This window comes from Neodiprion virginianus, chromosome 7 (genome assembly GCF_021901495.1).
Source record: "Neodiprion virginianus isolate iyNeoVirg1 chromosome 7, iyNeoVirg1.1, whole genome shotgun sequence".
In the NCBI taxonomy this organism is placed as follows: Eukaryota; Metazoa; Arthropoda; class Insecta; order Hymenoptera; family Diprionidae; genus Neodiprion; species Neodiprion virginianus.
In genome coordinates this window covers 21,695,575-21,717,555 of record NC_060883.1, presented here as the reverse complement: position 1 = coordinate 21,717,555, position 21,981 = coordinate 21,695,575, and the positions used below count along the sequence as shown (strand labels likewise).

General features: G+C 43.2%; 1 protein-coding gene across 5 annotated transcripts in view; it reads right to left on the bottom strand.

The window, feature by feature from the left end:
- Positions 1 to 1,689: 1,689 nt before the first annotated feature.
- The window catches only part of LOC124308398 (uncharacterized), a 142,394-nt gene continuing 122,102 nt past the window's right edge, over positions 1,690 to 21,981 (bottom strand). For all 5 annotated transcript variants that reach the window (XM_046771079.1, XM_046771083.1, XM_046771081.1 and 2 more), the window contains 7 exons: positions 15,305 to 15,474; positions 5,298 to 7,002; positions 4,866 to 5,203; positions 4,610 to 4,761; positions 4,166 to 4,447; positions 3,906 to 4,085; positions 1,690 to 3,818 (listed from right to left, as the gene is read on the bottom strand). In XM_046771079.1, coding sequence (XP_046627035.1) covers positions 3,704 to 3,818; positions 3,906 to 4,085; positions 4,166 to 4,447; positions 4,610 to 4,761; positions 4,866 to 5,203; positions 5,298 to 7,002; positions 15,305 to 15,474 — 2,942 coding nt within the window. In that variant the 3' untranslated portion in view covers positions 1,690 to 3,703. The remainder of the gene's footprint in view (positions 3,819 to 3,905; positions 4,086 to 4,165; positions 4,448 to 4,609; positions 4,762 to 4,865; positions 5,204 to 5,297; positions 7,003 to 15,304; positions 15,475 to 21,981) is intronic.

The window sequence follows — 21,981 nt, the reverse complement described above, 5'->3', positions numbered from 1 at the left end:
GCCAAAAAATTTTGGGTCTCTGATTCGATTTATTTTACCTGTTACTGACCAATTGGACCCTCAGGAACTCAGAAAACGCAGCGAAAAAAGCGTGGGATCAACAGGAGAGAAATGGCGAAGGAAAAAGCACCTGCTGAAAAATGTCGAAAACACAGGTTTCCGTTTTTTGGCTGTAACTTTTTATACAATAATCGCAACGTATTGGGACTGCGCCCAATCGATTTCTCTCGCTGAATTACGTCGGAGTACTGCCACAATGAATTTATTCCGGCACTTCTGAAAATCGCGAAAATTTTTGCCAAAAATGCAAAGGGGTTAGCCTTGCTTTTTTTTTGGCCAAAAAATTTTGGGTCTCCGATTCGATTTATTTCACCTGTTACTGACCAATTGGACCCTCAGGAACTCAGAAAACGCAGCGAAAAGAGCGTGGGATCAACAGGAGAGAAATGGCGATGGAAAAAGCACCTGCTGAAAAATGTCGAAAACACAGGTTTCCGTTTTTTGGCTGTAACTTTTTATACAATAATCGCAGCGTATTGGGACTGCGCCCAATCGATTTCTCTCGCTGAATTACGTCGGAATAGTGCCACAATGAATTTATTCCGGAACTTCTGAAAATCGCGAAAATTTTTGCCAAAAATGCAAAGGGGTTAGCCTTGCTTTTTTTTAGGCCAAAAAATTTTTGGTCTCCGATTCGATTTATTTTACCTGTTACTGACCAATTGGACCCTCAGGAACTCAGAAAACGCATTGAAAAGAGCGTGGGATCAACAGGAGAGAAATGGCGAAGGAAAAAGCACCTGCAGAAAAATGTCGAAAACACAGGTCCTCGTTTTTCGGCCGTAACTTTTGATGCGTTGATCGCAGCGTATTGGAACCACGCCCGATCGATTTCTCCTGCAAAATTACGTCCGAATAGTACCGCAAATAATTTATTCCAGCACTTTCCAGACTCGCGAAAACGTCAAAAATGCAAAGGCGTTAGCCTTTTTTTTTTCTTCATTTTTCGACCAAAAATCTTGGGTCACAGATTCTATCCACAGGGTCAGATCATTCAACTCCTCGATCCTAGGGAATCGTTTACTGTGTCACATTTCACATCAACCCCTTCAACATGAAATGAAAAACGCATCCACATCGTCGTGGGATCATCACCAGAGAAATCACGAAGGTAATCCGTTGTTGTAGGCTGCACCCTTATGTCTGTCGTCCGCAGCGAGGGGCGACTGTGGACAATTGATGTTGTCCGCAGACGCACGTATATCGAGTGTATCGACGATGTGATACCCCTGTTTCTTACAACACTGCATCAAATACCTGCTGATGGAGCCCACCCATAATCGATCTGCGGTGTTTCTTGATATTTTCCATGTTTACTCTTCGCCTTATTTGTCAGTTTTTTTTTCATCTTTATTTCGATAGCCTATAGCATTGTTCTGTAAAAAATTAAATTGCAAAACTGAAAGGGTTAAATACAGCGTGTATCTATATGCATGCAGATTTCTCAGAAAGTAGGTCGAAATGTTTATCTAAAAACAGATATTAGCGGAAAGAGAAGTGATGAATTATGAATATTGCTTCATGACATTTGAGGTATTCCAGGCTGAGTTTGTCGTATCATTTGTTGTGTTCAGTACTTTTGATTGACCAAACTCCACAAAAAGCATTGACAGTAACAACATTCAGCAGTAATCAAAATCATTTTTTAATGAATATATGCATATATATTCGTTATGACATAACAATATACATATTTACAACCTATCAAGACACGAATTGTATTGAATAAAGACGATATATTCATATATATTGTAACATGAAGACACATTTTCCTCCCTTTTTGTATCATTACTGGCTTTTGTAGACACAAAAATATCTTACATCATTTATAAATATTATATGTGTTTATATATATGTACGTAATTTATATCATTTCATCAAATATTCTAGATCAGTAATATAATAATGTAACATATAACAATATCATACATACAATATATATTTATATATATGGAATACAAATTTCATACATTTCCCTCCATGGATGCATACGTAGTTCTATAATCATATATAATGTAAGTGACTAGTTTTAGTTAGAAAACATTCATCATAATGTACCACGTAAGAATACAATATTATGCGCATTCGTTCATAATACCCGGGTCCAACCGAACAACGTGGTCCCTAAATTTCGAATCCCTTCCTGACGAAAATGAATCAAGAACATAAATTTTTCTTATAATATAAAATTTTTATTACCTTGACAAACCAATTGAAGAAATTTATCCCCAGGTGCAAGCATTTCGTGATAAAGCTATATGCTCACCGAAACGATCACCTAATGCGACAGTAACGTTCAGTTAGAACGAGACTAGGTAGTTTCCAGAATTTTCCGGAAAAAGAAATATATGAATAAAAAGATTTAGAAATGTGGATTCTGTTGTTTGATTTATATAATATAAATTTTCGTGGCAAAATCACGAGCAATCGCGAAATAACCAAAAAAAGAAACAAACGAATAAACTCTTCAGGTCCGAGATGTTTTCGTATTGAGATAATTGGTCATGCTTCGCGTAGCTTTTCAAAACTTTTCAATATTATAACAACACTATGGCGTATTTCAGTTTGGAGGTAAATTTTCAACTATAAATGAGGTACATTCATTAATACGTACATACATTCATATATATGTATATTACAAGTATTATTATCTTATGATTAAAAACGTCAACATGTATTACAGGTATATAATTTGTGCATGTGTATGCGTGCGTATATATAGATGCGTAGTTTATTTTGTTTTTACACATATTACTTGCGTATACTTGCGTGCGTCATGTGATTTATTTACTTTGTTGTGTATATATAATTAAAAATGGCATTTGGTCCAAAAAAAAAAAAATATATATATATATATATATATATATATATGTATATATATTTTCATTTATATTTATATTCATGTATAAAACTCTTTAGCGTATTATTTATATAACTCTTTTATAATGTATTATATATTGCCTAATTATATATTCACTGTTATTAACAATAATTATTACTTTTTATATAGTAACAATAAAACTTCATTATACTTCAATATTAAAATTGTATATTCATTCATTTATAACATTCAGATTATATATAATATCTTGTACGAAGTTTTTGTGTTTTTTTTTTATATATATATATATTCTTCTCCCCATCACACATAATATTTACAACTTAACAATTATCATTTCTGTTTAGTATCCCTTCGATTTGCTTTACTTGCTTCCTTCTCGTTTACTGCCTCTCCTAACCGGAAGAATATCTTTAATTCGAGTATTCGCACCACTTTAAAAAAGCGTCTTAAAAATCTTCTCGTTAAAAGTACCGCGTAGCGAAAATTGAGTTATTTGTTAAAAAAAATTTCGCAGATCAATCCGACGAGATTGCCATTCTTTTAAAACTTACGAGATAAAAGATTCTAGATATACTTTAAAAGAAAGAAAAGCATATACATTTTGACTTGTTTACAGCACGGGAGATTCGTTCTTCCACGTGGCAAAGGGGTGACCGATCTATCACTGAACTTTCCTCACTGTTCCTCGTCAATTGCCGGCTCAACCCTCCGTAAATCCATCAGGATTCTTCGCTCCTTGTGTTGTTGACCAGACGAACCGCCATGCAACAACGTTCCTCGTTGTTGCACGGTGGGCTTTTCTCAGACCTTGCTTTCAGGTCCGTCGGTGGTGTGCTTGAACGAGTTACGAATCTTGCTAAGATGCAGGGCGCTTATATGACCGTAGCTTTTGTTGTACCAATCGGGTGTCCGTCCCCTTTAAGCAGCAAAAGAAGGAGAAAATTACGGCCAACTGTTTAGCTAGACCAGAAAAAAACGCGGCGTCTCTCGAATTTCTACTCACTTTGTGTCCACTCTTGAAAGGTGCATTATCCTCGATTTTCCACTGCCACATGGCTCGATCAGGTAACGCGATGCCAAAACGATTCCTCGCGTACCGCCTAGCATCACCGGTGCTTCCGGATGCTCGACGGAAGTTTCCACGATGACGCAAGCGCCCTTCGGCAAGTCATTTCGCCATGATCTGAAGGGTGGTTAACCGGATCGTTAGAATCGGTAAACTACAAGTTTCGGAATTCTCGTAACAGCGGAGTCATGTCTTACCTTAAAACGCAGTAGTCCCTGGCCGGAAGTGGGCTCATGTTTCCGGTGGCGTATTGGAACACCTCCACATTAGCGTCAAGCTTATTGACCAGTCTGTACTTCAGGAGTTGAGGATCCCAGATGTGTCTTTCCCTCAGAACTCGGTGCAGCAACTCGTTTGGAGGTGCCTCTACTTCCGTCGAAGCTCGCCACAATCGGAGCGGGTGTCCGTCTCCGACTTTTTTGTAAGCAACCTCGACGCCCGGATCAGCTGGATTGTTTATACTGACCCAACCTCGACTTCTGTTCATTGGTAAAAGAGAAACTTTGTCAAAATCCGCGGACGGTTTTTGGTTTCCAAGAGTTGTGAGAAACAACTGTTTATCAAATCCCGGAGCATCGACCTCGGGTGCGGTGTCTTGGAATGAAAGAAAACTACCTCGGTTCAAAATTACTATTACTCACTTTTCGCGAGCTTCCTTCAGCAGTGCGGTTGTACAAGCGTAAAGATACCCTCTCCAGTCCTGTTTGAACTCGGAACCAAGTTCCTCCAAACCGACGGGCACACTCTCTTCCATGTAATTGAAACGACACTGAGTAAGCATGTCTGAGGAAACCTGGGCATTGCGAAAAAGAAGAACCGTATGATTAGTCATCGTTCCGATTAGGTGATGGATTGAATATCGCAAAGTAAAACTATTGACTAACGTATCTCACTTACCATGAATAGTTCACGATGCGTCTTAATCAAGTACAGAAGACAGTCGTTCGCCGCTTTGTTCTCGGACAATTCCCTCTGATCGGGTATACCGACGGTTTTCCTTCGCCTCGGAGAAACGCTGTTAGACCTGTTCGAAACGTTGGTCATAGTGTGGTTGAAGTGAAACAAACTGGGGGCTAGACAAACGGCCAAGTTCGAGGCGGTCATCTGATTGAAAGGCGAGTTGTTCGCCACGTGGTTCAGGAAGTCCAAAAGCGCCTCGAGAGCCTCCCGATGTTCGTCGGGAAGAAGTAGAAGTACGCATTGAACAGCGTCTGGTCTGATCTCCGCCGGAACATCTGTAAGGTATGATAAAAGAATGGTGTCAGAGGTGAAAGAGTTGAAACAAGCCATCATCGTAATCACCGCGTCACCTCGTTGAATGAAACTCACGTTGAAATATAGCGATGAAAGTTTCAGACAGCTTATTCGTTAGCAGTGACTCGGGCAGCTCCCTGAAGTACTGCTTGACGAGATCGGCAACATCGAAAGCCTGTTGTCCGTCAAAGTTGATGTTGTCACCCTGGGTCTCGGTCATAACTTTGAGCGTCTGGATCCTGGACCTGAGTCCACTTTTTCGGAATATCCCAATCTGGTCGAGAGCATTGGCCCTGAGCCACCTGAGGGCGATCTGAATGCACTTGGGAAGCGCCTGACCTGTGCGTTGAAGGGACAGTAGCAGCGGAACGCCGAATACAGTCTTGTCCTTGTAGTCGGGGGTCTTGATCTTCCGTATGAACTTCGGAAGCTCCCAATTCCACCCGGTCCTATGGGTCGGGCAGTACCGTTCCATGCAGGCGGTGAGCTTGAGCAGCGCAAGCTTTCTGAGGACCAGCAGCTGCCCGCAGGACATGGAGGCCATGGCGCGAGAGCAGAGAGGGTCGAGAGGTTCAGGGTACAGAGATCCCCTCTGAAAGCTGTGCCACCTGACGACGGAACCCTTGTGTCTCGGAGACTCCTCTTCCTGGTCGGAATCCCTGCTGGCAACCGTCGAGCTGCTCTCCTGGCTTCCGGCAAGCTCTGAGCTCCTGGACCTGGACTTCTCTCTGTAGACAGTGACGTCCTTAGCCAGAGGCGCCTCTTCCCGGTACAAATCCTCCCTGCCGCGTCTAAAGCTTTTGTACAACCTCTCGTTCCGTTTACCGGTAGTAGTCAAGGCAGTCTTCTCCTCCTGACTCTGGTTGAACTTGTCCCTGTACCTCTGCGACTCTTTGCCCAGATTCAGACTCCCCCCTCTGTTACCGACCGGTGTTTGATCCTTCGGTGACTGGGGATGAGTTGAGACGTATTCCAGAACCTTGGTGTGGTTGCTGTTAGCGTCCTTAAAGTACCTGTGTCTCCAGCTGGTTGGCTGGCACTCCGAGTCACTGAGGGCGCCTTGGTCCTCCCGGGTTCCACGATGCAGGAAACGACGGGGCCTGTTCAGCTTCGTCCTGGTGGGCGTTGGGACGGGCCCACCACCTTGGGAACCGTCGGAACAGTAACTCGAGGAATCGTCGCCGAATGGACTGAGGTTACTGGCGAGTGGCGAGGCCGGCAGATGGAAGGGCGACGACGGAAGCGTCAGTGGTGATGGTGGGAGGTGGAGGGGCGAGGGGGGCCCAAGGTCGTTGAAGGATACGGGCGCCGGACCGGTAGGCGAAACGTCGACGCAGTTTAGGTCCTTCATCTTCTGCTGCATGGATATAACGTCGAGGACCTGAGGACCGCTGATCACGACGCCGTCGCGGTTCTGCCGCTTCCGCCTCCTCGACTTCAGGGACTCTACCCTGCGCAAGAATGCCTTGGCACTGTCCTTGAGCCGCTCGGATCCCGTTCGTCTGAAACGGGGTCCCAGCTCGTCGGGAACCGGACCAGGCGGAAGACTGCCGTATTTGAGGGTGTCCAACATCGTATCCTCGGCTTCTTCGGCCTCTAAACGATCCTCGAGGGAGTCGTCGTCGTCCTCTGGCCTCGCGTTCTCGTCGACAATCGCCTGGAGCTTTTCAACGTTGGCCTGAGTTACATCGCCAACCCTTGACCACCGTCTCGTCTTCTTTTCGAAGGTCCAGTTCTCGCTCAAGGCGCACTGGTTGTCCTCGTCCGAGTCTTCGCCACCCTGTCAACAGCGGATAGAGAGAGTTGTTTTGACGTTCTCAAGTATGCAAACATTAAGCGACGAACTATGATTTGGCCAACGAATTCGTAACGGTCAACAGACCATCACGGTGACTCATCGTGTGTGGTAGATTCTGTGTGTGTGTACCGTAATTAACGAACCCGTGACCGATTCACTCGTTACAGTGACGTCACGGAGCTTACCGAAAAAGTGGAAAGGGGACAGGGTTGTTGGAGTAAACGCGAGGGTAAACGAGTCGGGTCACAGCTGGTCCCTAATAGCTAGCAAACTCCAAACTCTAACGACTTGTGCTTTCCGTACAAATTAGAACGCGGGATAAATGGTGGAACATGACGTGTCTCTTTCTAACTGTTGAATTATCATCGTGCGCTATGGCGCCACTCAAGATATTCTGTGTTAGCGTGTGTGTGTGTGTGTGTAAGACGCTGGGAACTGGTGAGCACTAATTAACACTGACCATCTCTGCAGGACTTCTTGATGCCGGAAAGAAAAGAAGATTCAACCAACAGTGCTTACTTGCATGTGTAATATCATAAAGTTGCAATGTCGTAAGTTGGCGCGTTTGACACTTGCAACGAGTTTTAATATGCACCGATATATTTCATCCCTTTTAGAGGAAAACGTGACTTTTCTTTGCTTCGTCTTTGCTATCTCGACTGAATATTAAATAATTGTGTCAATATATTGAGCATATGTCATCAGTGAAGATTGGAACAGCAATGTTTACATACATTGCTTGAAACTGATATGAGAGTGTGCTTTGAGTTACAAGTTTATACCGATTTTCAACTATGGACTGAAACACGTGGCCTGATAGTTTGTTGGAATTCTACCGAGACTCTTCGATGTTTCCAGGTCGTTGAACGTCCTGAATCGAGACTCCCCGGTACAATGGAGTTCAGAACGGTTCTCTACAGAATGGAGTTGAAGTTGTGCGATCATCTCGAGAAGAGTGGTGCGAAATTGGAGGTTTACGAAAAAAAAAATCGTCTGTCAAGAAGAAGTTAACGAATCGGTGAAGAAGAAGCGACGAGAAAAGAGTAGAGAGGAGAGGATGAAAGTAGGCCGTTTAAATACAGTCCTCGTTGGCGGAAACTGCATCAGTGCAGCAGCATCAGTAGCGGGTGGCAATGAGTTGCACCATTGAGACTTGACGCGATGAAGAGAAATCTGGCAAAGAAGAGGAAGAACAAGAATAAGAATACGAATAAGAAGAAGAAGAAGAAGAAGAAGGAGAACAAGTCTGAGGTGCAGCGATCGAGGGAGTAGCTTGGGTCCGCAAAAATAGACCCCGACCCTCCTATTAATAGCTTATCTTAAAATTATCGCGTTTAGGGTGTCAGTTGCGGCGGTCTTCGGCAACGATTACTTAACGCGTAACCAACGTCGGTCGTTCGGTTTGTTTCGGTTGACGACCGATTTAAAACCCGCACGCTACGCACGAGGTTTCGAAAATCCGTACCGAAAAAGAACTGGCAACTTAGGCCTCGCGGCCCGCCTACGTCACGGGTTAACCATTTTCGAATGCTTTTCCAGGTCAATCTTTTTTGACAATTTATTCGTCCGTGTGCATGCCTGCGCCTCGCTTCTGGCCCTTATACCAACCACCATCACGTCTATTTCAAGCCGATGTGGATATACCGAACGGTCGTTGACGGTGTTTGGATTTCATAACGGTGACGCGGTCTTTCCTTATTCGATGCTAAGGATCTTCGTATACTTGATTATTCTTTACCGCGTCCTTTTCGACACTTGGATAACGCCGCAATAAGTACACAGGGTGTAAGTGGTTGAACCGACGTTTGATTCTTTTCTTTCTTTTTCTCTTTTTTTTTTTATTTGAAAGAGAGGTTTTTTCAACCTACGATTCTCGATACATACGGCATGCTGGACAAAAGAACGCTCCCGGTGACCGACTGACGTCACTTCCGCTCGTTCGACTCCAACGAACAGCTTTGTACTACCGCGTGGTACAATTATCGTCAACGGGTGACCAACTGCATCCAGCCCGCACCCTGATGTAATGAATTGATCACGACCCAGGATACGAATAATGGATAGGTAAATAACTGAGTTGCGATGGGTTTGTGGATAACGAATAAAGAAGCATCTAACTCGCTGAACGATTTTTAACTCACCGTAATCTCGGAACCTGAGCTTAAGCAGTAGCTAAGTTCTGAGTTTCTGTTAAAATGTTTGCCAAGTGATTTGCAACGTTCCAGCTATATTTCATACGACTCTTTATTGTGAAACAATAATTTCCGTATTCAATTTCCGTCATATCTTTGATCTCGAGATTTAATCCATGCCCGAAGTCGAGCCAATTAAGCTTCCGGTACATTTTCAAATACCCACCTACCGCATCTCTAATCCCCGTAATTTACTAACAATAAAAAATTGCGTTTCTCTTCCATTTGGTATACCGTCAAAATAAGATCAACAAACAGGCGCGAGTTTCTTCCCTCTCACAAAAACAAACTGGCTAATGAAAAAGCATCATTTTTGGTGTTTTCACACCGCCCCGCTTCGGTTGCACACTGCGGTACACAGTTCCCTCAATTACGGGCGGATGCAAAAGAAACTCGAGTAACTCGAGCTCGAGGGGTTAATAGCTCTCGATGTGGACCAATTTAGGCAGCGCACTAACCTCTGAGGGAATTGGCCGTAGTTTCTTTTTTTCTATTTTCCCCTTTTCTACTTCGTTTTTCTCTCGTCGCTTTTTCCTATCGTTTTTTAATTTCACTCTCGAGTTTAGGTCGCAGCTCTTCGCAACGGGACCAACGCGACCTTTTAAGCCTCCTCCTCCTCCTCCACTTACACACGACCACTGCATGTCGTATTTTTAGTTATGCATAACGAAAACAAGACTGGGAACCGCTGCACGTATCCACACTTCGTCAAGTCACCATAAATTTCTAGTTTTGTTTGCTATAAAGTCCTCGTAACATTCGTCAGTTTTACATCGTAATTATCTTTCGGCTATAATTGCGATAATTTGATACCGGTGAGCCAATGAATCTGATATTATGAGGTCTCGATAGTGTCAAGAAAAAAAAAAAATAATAATAATTTGCCAAGAAACCGGGAACACTTTAATATTTACTTGTACCACATATTTCCCAATACCAAATTTAATCAAATTTTCCAACAACGGCGTGAAATGAAATTCGTATCAACGTACAACATCCGGCGACTTGCACGCCACCGTCGATCTTTATTTCCATCTATAAACTCCTCGCCTATTTTCGAACGTATTCAGCCCTCATGCACCGACGGACGATGCGGGTCGAGTACATCCGAAACCTCAACCCCGACTCCATTTTCTTTTAGGCGTAATTACCGTTCCCCTCCATGGTTTTGCCTATAAACAGACCTTTTAACCGTGACGACCCACACACCGTCCATCAGCAACAGTTCTCTCCTCGCCTCGTTAGGAAGAAATCTTACGTAATCGGCGATACACCCACGATTCGACCGATGATGATACGCGTGTCTGCGTTTTATCATCGTGCCCACGTTGCGATTCTCGAATTCACACACCCGCAACCCGCGCGAAGATCCTCCGAGATTCGTTGCGCTTCTTATGGGAGCGAGGATATCGCGAAGAACGGTAAGTCTTATTCCACACTGTGCTTGTCGTCGACTTGATAAATGCTCTGGGCGAAGCAGCGACGTTAGATAACCACTTATTAGCCACGGAATGAGATTACTCTAGTTGAAAATGCATTTCTAACCGGTACCGTTATATGTTACTAGTAGCCTGTGCATATCCCACCTATGCATCGGATTCTCTTTTACAATCATTCTACCGATTACCTCAAAACACAATTATGCGTAACAGAAAATCAATACTTTCGATACTGATCAGTTCTTTCGTTCAATTCGAATCAATTTTCTTCCAATTTCTTGTAATGCGTCACGTATTGTACCTGCTCCAAAAAGTGTAAAGTGTTTGTTTACAATAACGGCAGGTTCAAATGCTGTATAAACTTCTATAGAATATCTTTTAGTATCGGTAAAACACTATTTAACGTCAACACAATAGTATCTGTTGTCAATCTAAAGCTATATCTGACTTTCGAGTTCCCAATCAAGCACAAAAATTGTTCTACAGTAGCCCACACCGGCCAATTTTGATCAATTTTGAAACCGCCAATTTTTTACACAGTATATATATATATGATCGGTGTAAAATCTTTCATGGATAAATGTGCATGAGTAATTATTGTACAAAAATATTGAACGTAAATATATCAAGGTGAGAATCGTCGAAGTGGGAGCGAAGAAGATGATGCGGCTTGTGAGATCGGGAGAGATGCGCTCGAGTGAAATCTTATAGAGATCGGTAAAAGGCGGTCTTTATGACCGGTAGGATGTTAAATAAATATCGACGAGAGAGGTGCGAGATACGCGGGATCGTCGGGCATCCGCGTTCTAACTTTGCGAGTGCTCGCATCTAACTAGCTGACACAAGAGTACAAAACGTGCGTGTGTGTACGCGCATACGAACGCATCCATGCGCGAGGTGCATACATGAGAAAAACTGCAACGCTACCGACAAGACGATGACGAGATATTGAATACCGGACTCCCCAGACTGCTTGGCACACAGCGTTCGATTGAACGAAAGAGAGAAAGATAGAGAAAGAGAAAGAGCACAAAAAAAAAAGAAAAGAAAAGAAAAAGGGAGAATAAAGTTAATGCAAAAAGAGCCGCCGTCGAAAGAATGAAAGCAACAAGTGTAAGAGCTGCGGCAGCGGCTCGATTCGAAATCGAGAAATCTACCGAGACCAGATCGTTAACGAGATCCGCGCGTGCAGTTTCCTGCGATTTTAAAACCGGCTGAACTGCCAGGACACCGCGATTGCTTTGCGCGATGCGGGTATAAAATAAAATAATTGCCTCGTAGCGTCGAATGGATAACCAAGAAAATTCCACCATTTCCGCTGTTTTTTATTTTACACTCTCCTATTTTTATTTATTTTATTTTATTTCTTTTATTTCTCTTCGATGTGGGTTTATAATTTTGTGCTCAACGAATCACCGGTTCAAGATTGATATTTTTCTTCCTCCTAATTCTCGTCGAATTTTTAGAAAATATTGATCGTCGATGATTCTCACAGGTGTAGCTTCCACATCTTCTGTAACCGGAGTACGTGAAATTCGTTTTTTTATTTTTTTTTTTTTTATTTCTCGTCTTTCGAAGTCGGTTTTTGCGCAGGCGGGTAAACTGTGGTATATATGTATTAAACATTCCGAGATACCGGTATTACCGCTTACAATATTAGCCAACTTTTTCCCCTAGTAGGGAACCTGTTAACCTGATCACCAGCAGCACCAGCAGCAGCACCAAGATATTGAATGCGGGTATAATTCCTCCGTTGAGTTGAGCCGATTTGCTGCGCTGTATATCAAAGGCGTGAGCCGCGTAGTGGTATTGAAATATTCATTACGTTATTAATAATCACTGTGAAACAATACGGATCGGTTGTTATTTTCTTGCGTTATATCAAACGACGGTACAACCGCAAATCTCTGGCCACCGCTCAAGTTTCAAATATACTTATAACAGATTCTTCCCACGCCTCGCTAGATTGCGGGAAACGAATCAATTCGCCACACAAAAGTCGACGGTCTAACGTTTCACCAATCTATCTTCGTTTTGCCGCAAGTGTTTGTGTAATATATAAATAAAATCGAGCGAAAATTATTGAGTGAAAAAATAAAATTTACCAATACATTTATTTATCGATAGTTTTGTGGAAAATTTTTACAAATATACCTACTTCGAATTTTAATACAACGATTGCTGATAATTTTCGTTTCAAAATGAATTTTTCACAAATTACTAGCTTGTGTCAATCTTTTCCTCGGCTACTTTTCAGTTCATTTCAAAAATTTTTGTACGATGTAATATCAAAAATTAATTCCAAGAATTTCGTAGATAATTCATTCGCAAATATAATCAGACCTGATTTATGATGAAATATTTTACAAGCAAGATGATTTTGTTATTTTTACACGAAAAAAGTACCTACTTGATAATATGATAATTTGAGTTTTAAAATTCAAAATTTTTATCACGCTATTGCGTTGGTCAACTTGACGGTTTTGGAAAAAAGATTTTTTTATTGATCCTCGGGCACTCGTCAGTCCGACTGACATTCCGCATCGATCTAAAGACAATTTGAGTCGCAAGCGCGGCTTAAGTCGAGTAAAATACAGGTGCTGCTGCACGCCGAGCCGCGCTGTCTGCCGCTCCTGTCACACGAGGCTTCAACCTGTTCGGTGTTTTACGCATACCTGCTGCGTACAAACTATACACATATACGTAAAACTTATACGCAGAGAGAGATGCGTAATTACCGGCGATGTTTGACGCGAAAGAGCCGCGGTGCCGGGGCGTGACGAATGGTTTGAAAAAAGTGAGACTGCACCTAGCCTTGGATCCTGAACCTCGTTCGTTTCATCCACGAGGATAGCGAGCTGCGGCCAACTTCAGAGGGTCGGGAATTGTGGTATAAAAGGTATTAAAGGAAGACGAAGGATCATTTTCGTAATTTTGATATCGCCTCGTGCGTAGCTAATACGGTATAAACGGAGTGGTATTTATTTTTCATTGAAAACGAAGTCTATGAAAAACTCTAATGCTATTATATCCGACAAGCAACGATTTATGATATTTTATTCGCCACGACTGCAACTGACAATTTCATAGAATAGCCAGAAGGGACAGCAGCTGCTGGCATGCGGAAAATATGAACGATGTATAGGGTGGAAGTATCGGGAAGTTAGAAAGGTGGGTATAACGAATAATTTTCGAGGATCATCCGCGTTTCCGTGACCTGAGTTGATTACGGGTGTAAGGTAAAAGGAAACCGATCGCACCTGCGCGACTGAATCGGACAAAGTTGAGAGGAACGTGAAATGTATTTAGCTCGAAGCACACGTCAAAACCATTTATGGCGATGAAAGTTACAAACTCGAGGTGTTACCCCGAATTGCAATCGCCGGTTTTCGACTCGAACAGAATTATTTCCGGTAATTCCAAATTATCGCCGTAAGGCACCGAGAAAGTTGGCGCGTCGATGTATAGGATCAAGTCCTTCCAGACGATGATGGAATCGTCATCGTCACGTGGAAGTTGCCTCTCGTCGACCAGAGTGATTCCGTTTTACCTACGCCCATGACGGCAGACGACGCGACGCGATTGCCTTCGAGCCAGCAACAAATGGCCGTAATCAACCCTGAGCAACCCCGATCACGTGATGATGTTTGATTGGTATTCAAAGCGTAGGGAAGTGCATCGCCGTTGACGATCCCTCTCGAAGCTGATCCCCGTAATAAGAATAGCCCAGAACGTACGTTGAGCGCGTTGTGTGCTTTCACCGTGTGCATAACAATGACCATGTTTTCAAACGTGTCATAAGACCCTCGACTCGATTGCATACCAAGTGGCTGCAGGTAGATGCAAAGGTACACGGGACTGCAGCGAGTCGTGCCTCAAAAAGGCAAGGAGGATGATGGCGATAATAATAGGCGTATGTAAAACAGCCTCGGTGTTCACCGTCCTCGGAAGAGGCAAGAAACCCTGCAGCAGCCCGTCACTTTTCACCATCCGAGTTTAATCTAAGAGTACGGATCTGGGAATCCATTTGCGATTAGCCCGCAGGGCCACTTCGGACGGCCTTGTCAACCTCCGGCTCAACTTCCACGAAGAGTCTTTTTCCACCGTCTCCATCCGACCTGCGCTATTTTTCCGAGGTGTATTTAGGACCCAACCCCCTAAGAAGATCGCATACCTCGATTTCTTTTCACGGGGATATTTTAAATGCCGCGTAAGGTTTCTTTTTAGGATACAACAAAGTATAAGCGACGCAAAACTCCAGTCGGAGGAAGCGGGCAATAACCGTTATAAAAGGTACGCCCAGGTTGGCACGAGAACAATATTTGAAGACTATGGAAATGGATATCGGAAGTCCCTAAAACTCTGACCGTCACCTGAGACTTCATCGACTCTTATCGATGGTTGAGTACGAACATTTTCTATGTCGGGATCTTTGGTGCTGAGACCACGTAGACGGTAAATCGCGTGGTTTTCAACAAGTACAATTTCGAGCTCGACAAATGATTGGTGAAGGCACTGGTTTGGTAGCGTAATTCGAGGAGTCGAATGGTAATTGGAAATTGACGGGTGGCGTGGAGAAATGGATGCAGGGTTTTCCCAATCACCGGACGATCGACTCCCTGAATGAATGACCGATTTTTTTTTTCAACTCACCGGTTTACTGTGGCTGGTGGTGTGATGGTGGTGGGAGTGATGAGTGTCGAGTTTCATGTTGGCGCAGCGATTCAAGGCGTGCAACCTCCTGAATAGACTCTGCAGAGAATCGGCATCAAGGAAAGGATGGTCCTTGGCTACCCCAGAAACCTCGATCGGAAACTGGTAATCTGAAACAGCGAGAAGAAGACAAGTTGTTCATTTAGTCTCCAAAGAATTTTTCTTTTTCGTTTTTTGGTTTGGAGGGTGACGATTTGCATCAGGAACATAGCGAGGCACAGATCGTTCATTATTGGACAGTTCCATGGTGCGAGATGACAATGTAAGAATATAGCGTTTGAAAAACGTCAAGAACAACGTCATCTCCGATTACGGATGTGATCTCTCGGGCAGTCCTAGCCGGTCCTCGACTCGACGAACCGAGTCTTTTGTGTTGGTCGACTTGCGCAACCCGCCTAGTGCAGCCCTGTGTCCCGACCCAGATCTTGTGATCCAGATCTTGATCTATGATCTTGGTGCGCGATCATTCGTGACCCGAGCCGTATTGAAACGAGGAGTCCGATTCCCCGTTGTTCCTGCCCACTTAGCGCTAATTTTTCTTTCTCCTTTCTCATCCAACCAGCTCATTGTCAGGACGGACAACGACCACGATAATTAGCTGTAAGTAATAACCCTGCGCCTCCGCGCAATCTCCTAGGACAAGGCTCGTGCCTTACCGAGGATCATTCTAATTGGGGTTTCAGGTACTTGTTTGTTTTCTGCTGTCTCGACGTCCGTTCAACGAATCAATTAGCACCGTTACACAGTACGAGCATTAGGAAAACTCCGATAAGGGATCTCTTTGAGGGTCAGCGATGGGGGAGGGGAGAAATCATCAAAAGATCGAGCATAGACGAAGCCTAAGCATTTTACTTTTTCTTTTCTTTTTTTGTAGATGTATTAAAACACCAGTATTGAATTCGGACATTGAAATTTTGGCTTATCTCCGTTGCCGGAAAGTTGCAGCGCGGTTAGTTTTACGCCGGGGAAAAGAAGCACGATTATGTAATTACTCCGAATTACGTTAACGGCTGTATTTGTCGTATACTCGGTGTTGGGGAAGGTTAAATAAAACATTTCTCACACTGTCAAACCGACGGTTTTTATCATCATCTACCGTCTACGTGACGAATCGAACGTGGCGTTTCTTACATATTACCTATATCCGATGGTTATCGAATCGAAGATTCAAATTGATCTGACATGCTGTTTTCTTCTTTTCAAATTTATATCGAAGAAAATGAAGAAGAAGAAGAAGAAGAAAAAGAAGAAGAAGAAGAAAAAGAAGAAGAAGAAGCAAAAGAGGAAGGAGATGAGAAACTATCATAAATAAATCTTGTTTCTTTGATCCAAATGTGTGTAATTCAGTGCCGGACGTTCAAGTACGTAATCCACGGAGTGCGGTTCATACGTACACACGATCGTGTCTCTTATTTATATTGCACAGAGATATACAGTATATATTTATATCGGGCCTTGTGGTGCGGGGGGGGGCCCGGGTTCAACTAGGTCAATTGGTGACTATTCATAGTATACACGTTCGATTACGTGCCTGACTTATGACTGGCAATTAACCGTGTGAGAAAACGAGTGCCGTTGTGTTAAAAATAAAAAAAAAAAAATAAAAATAAGACAAAAACTAAAGCAATACCGTGTCTATAAATACGAAACGTGTGCGCAAGTTTCGGAGGTCAATATATACATTATCGTTTATTTTTCGCAAAAGTGACAACTGCGAAATTCGACGTGTCCTCCCCGCTTGTAGCTGAAATGGACTCTGCCGTTATTTTTGCTCTTCGTTCCCGTCTCTCTCCCCCATTCGTCTGCTATTTTCACTGCGATACGGTGACACTTGAACCCAGCTGCTGCGATTAAGATTAGCGAAAGAACGACTGGCGCCGTTTATCTATTCGCGACGGTGTAATCTGGAAAAAGTCACTAAGTGCACACGGGGATAATTATAGGAGAGAAAAATAAAAACAGTCAAGTTAAAAAAAAAAAAAAAAAAAAACCAGCTCAATAACAACACGTTGTTCGATTCGTGGGCGATTTTGTCGTGCAGTTGGATTATAAATCTATAATATCGAGGCGTGCTTGGTGAAACTTTTATAAGATAATCGCGCTTGCATCCTTGAATCTTGGCTATGGTGACGGATCAAGGTGACGAGTTGCATAATGTAAAATATCCCGACATAACGCGTTACGACTCAAACTAGCCAGTCCATCCTTACGTCCTACGTATACTCTCCGACGACGCCTCCCAGTCTCGGAGGATGATATTACATATCCAGATATGGCAGAGGCACGTCGATTTCGCCAATCGATACCGATTCCATTATCGCGATAAATTTTCGTCATCCAGAATTGGACGATGTTAAAATTGGCGTAACAAGACTCACCTCTCATTGTAACGCCTTCGCACCTGCGGCACATTCGTGTCTCTTCTTTAATTATCTTTATCTCTTTCGGTACACAGTCGTCGGTTGATTACGCTATCATCGACGTGTGGGAACGAAATAGTGAATATCTTCTTCTTCTTTTACAGGTACTCCAAAAAAATTCTCTTCCATACACATTGTTCTCATGATCGGTGAACGTCTAGCTGACGACACAGACTCGAGGGCAGAGCATCGGACGACGGTGTAAATTAACCGCAAGGCAAAGCGGTTGTTATTCTTGTTTAAAACTTGCTTAGAGGTATGCCTGTAATCCTGGTATAGTCGCAGTTACGGTATCATGACTGTACAAACGACTGATCGATAATCTCGGGTAGCAAACATTAACAGCACATCGAAGACGTTCCCCTGTCACTGGATACGCGGCCGATGCTTCCGACCCTGATGTTATAAACCGAGGGTGGAATAATCGGGTGATGTCAGTTACGAAATCACCTTATCTCTTCGAGCTCCTATCGATGGGTAAACGAACTTCTGACAGCTACCGTTCGTTCCGAACTTTCGAATAATCGGAGACAGTCAGTCCTCCGCTTATCTACACAGTGTTACAGAAACCGTGTACACTTTTCGGTCATAACAATCAATCCTCTATTCCAGGATGAACAATAACAGCACCGATTTGTTTGTCCGGTTAAACACGTAAGTATGTCTCTTACTGTGTAAACTTCTGAGCGTCGACTATTCGTCACTACAGTTTATATTTGCTAGGATATCAATGTCACCGAATCGAGCGACGTTGAGAGTACAAGTTTAGTAAAAGTCCTCTAAAAGTCACACAGAGAGATTCTTTTTGGTTCACTTAACAGCCGTGTGATCGTCGGTTGCGAATAACTGTAGTAACCGTTCTTCTTTGGGATGAAACTCCGTTTTATCGCGCGATTCGAGGATCATGGAAAAAGTCGCACGGTGTCATCGCAGTCACGATCCAAACAGGAGCAAAATATTTCTCACAAATTTCAGCTGTGATTTGGAAGAAGAAATAAAAACTAAACGCGCCTGAAAACTCGCCTAACTTTACGCGGTCGTACTCGGTGCGTTAGCGGTTAGCTTCCAACTAGTGATCGGCCAGCTTGGGCGAGCATAAATGAGGACTTTGTGAAACCGACTGAGAATTGGTGGGGGAAACCAGCTAGACGCTCGACTTGTGGTGGGAGATAAGCAAAGGCGAACCACGATGTACGGGAGAACGACTGAGAGCAGCCAATGATCCCGGCAATGCGCCTTGATCATCCTCCGGATCCCGCTTCTCCGTATCACCGATCGCACATGCGGCTCTAATTTGTCAATTAGTAACCAGGGATGGATGGAAAAAGGACCCGGTAAAGTGACGCAAAAATTATTGGAACCGACCAAACGAACGGGACGTATCGAAGGTCGTCAATAGTCCAACCACACTTCGTTTACGAAGAGAACATTGGATTTGTCAGGTACATTAGCAAGTCCTCAACCCTAATTACACTGCCTCTGACCCAAAACAAGATCCAGTAAGTTTTCGAAGGTCAGAAGCGACGGAGTTTTCTGCGATCTTTTAGTTACGGTGTACTCTCGGTACCACGTCATGGTGTGGTTACTATCGGAGTGTTTTGAGAAGAGGCACCGAGCGAGAACCTTAGTAGGTACCTCGCGCCCTGGAGCAGGGTTTGACGGTTGGTTTTGGCAGAGAACCAACAGATGTGTCAAAGACCTTTTTGTTTTGGTCTGCAGTGGGTAAGATGCATGGCGTTGCAGTATGAACCTGGTTGTTTGGACAGAGTCCAATCCATAAAGGGGCCGATTCGGATGTAGCAAGTTTCGATTAATCAAAGAGGGAAAGCTCAGAGCCGCCTCCACCTATCGCGAGTCTTATAGGTGCAAGAACGATTTGGTACCATGCCCAATTTTCACTCCGCGGAAAGTCACCTGACGATCCTGGATCGGCAAGAACGTCGTGTGTGTCTCAACCAGAGTCAAAGTATATAATGCTCTGATATTTTTAGCGTCTCGGTTGGGTTAAAATAAATTTTGATGAAGTGATTTTTAACAAGGACATGGATTATTTTTAATACTCTTAACGATAGCGTAAAATTACAACGATTTTCCGTAAGTCAGAGCCAAGTTGTGCATTGGCGATTGTAGCTTCCGACGAACCCCCATAAATTTTGCCAAAATTATTCATCCGTAGACGTAACCTGCCGATGTATGGGAGTGAGAGTAGAAAGCGCCGTAGCGTTTACTTGGCCTTCGAGTTCAATTCCCACATATGTTTTCACGCGAGTCAACCAACCAACCAACCTGCAGAGCCGTACTCGTTATATGCCCGATACCCTGTGTCAAATTACTGAATCAGATACCATCGTTAGTCGGAACTAATTAACGATACTCAATATGATGAATTTATTGCGAGAAGCACGTTTCGACCGTGGAAGGTATTTGAATACAGAAACCTTCCGTGGAAATGAAACGAGTTGACCCGACAACAGGGAAAACTAAAATTCAGCTTAAATCATTGAGTCACGTACACTTTTTCCAACGACCACTTTGACTGTTTACAGTGAAAGTGAACGCCGAAGATAGAATTGTAAAGTCGCTTAGAGAATGGACAAAGTTTCGTACATATACGTTGCATTTCGGGATTTTGGCGCGTCATGCGGACAATTTATCGCGGATAATAATTCATTAGCCCGGACATAGAAAATTAGTATTTCAGTCTCGGGTCGACAGACGTCTTGTCTTGTCCTCCCTGCAGCAGGGTATATTTAACCGTTTGGTTTTCAGCCTTACTTTTCTCTCGTTCCCCTCGTCAGATTAGCTTTTTTTTTCACCTCTCTCCTTTTCGTTATAGTTTTTTTCACCCTTTTTCTCTCGACTCTCATCTTCCTCCCAACTTTCCTACCTTTCGTATTCTTTTTTCTTTTTTTTTTGTTTTTGCACCCCAACGTTCAATGTCACCGCTTTAAATAAACCCCGCAAGCACAAGTCCGAAAATTACGCGTAGAGCTTTCGTGAACATCCCGAGTTGCGAGCTCGCGCTAACGTGAATGTGCTACTCGACGAGAGGCTGATTCTTGAACTTTTCAAACATAGAAATTCTCTCTATTATAACAAGTACACGTTCTGTGTCTAGAGCTGTATCGTGGTTAGCCAGAAATGACAAAATACATCAGGAACCGGGTGTTATAACTCTCTGCGGTTTCCAACCGGGCCGCAGGTGCCGGCGGCTAGAATAAACGATCCGTCACAACTAGAATTCCCGTTAGAATTATACTCGGCACGTATGAGAGTTTACTCGGTATTAATTAACGATGGGCGACTAATTAGCGAAGCGATACATGGAAAACAAAAGAAAAACCGAGGGATGCAATTAATGTATTCCAGAGGAAGACGGGACGAAGCCTAGGATTTCCGTCATAAATCCGACTTATTCTTAGTGCATCACTGTAAAACATGAGGTGGTAAAGAGTTACCAGTGTCGACTACTGTGTAGTATGATTTTTGTTGCCAATTTGATAATTCAGCATCACGCGGTATAAGATTGACATTAGATATTATACCGTTGGATTGACATCAGGTAGTTTCAAGTTCATCATCAAGTAGTGTTAAATTGACATCACGTAGCTATGGATTGACTTGACATTAGATACCGTTAGAATGACGTTAGATATTGAAATCCGATGGAGTGAAATTGGTATCAGATGGTATTAGACTGACAACACATAGTCTCAGATTTACATCGGATTGTGATGAATTGACATTGGATTGGTATCCAATTTTTGGATATTGGATTAAGATCAGATAGTATCAAGTTGATATGAAACAGTGTAAGATTAACATGATGTAGTGTTAAACTGACATTGGATCGTGGTAAATTGACATTGGACATTAAAATCGAACAGTGTGATATTGACATCAGACAGTGTTAAGAATTAAATTGACTCTACTCAACTCTGGCTTATCACACCCAAGTTCAGAACTATCGAACGTTGCAGCGAAACGAAATGAGTCCGTTCTACCAGTCCGTTCGAGTGAAAGAAAAAATAAAATAAAAAAAATAAAACAGTCCTGATCAGACGACAACGAGGCTTTTGACGTTGGAATTGGGTGAAAATGGGCACCTTGTCCGGCGGTGAGTAAGCGGCAATTGGTACGTACTCCGAAAGTTCTCCATGGATTCGAATACTACGACACAATAAGAGAGGTGGGCTG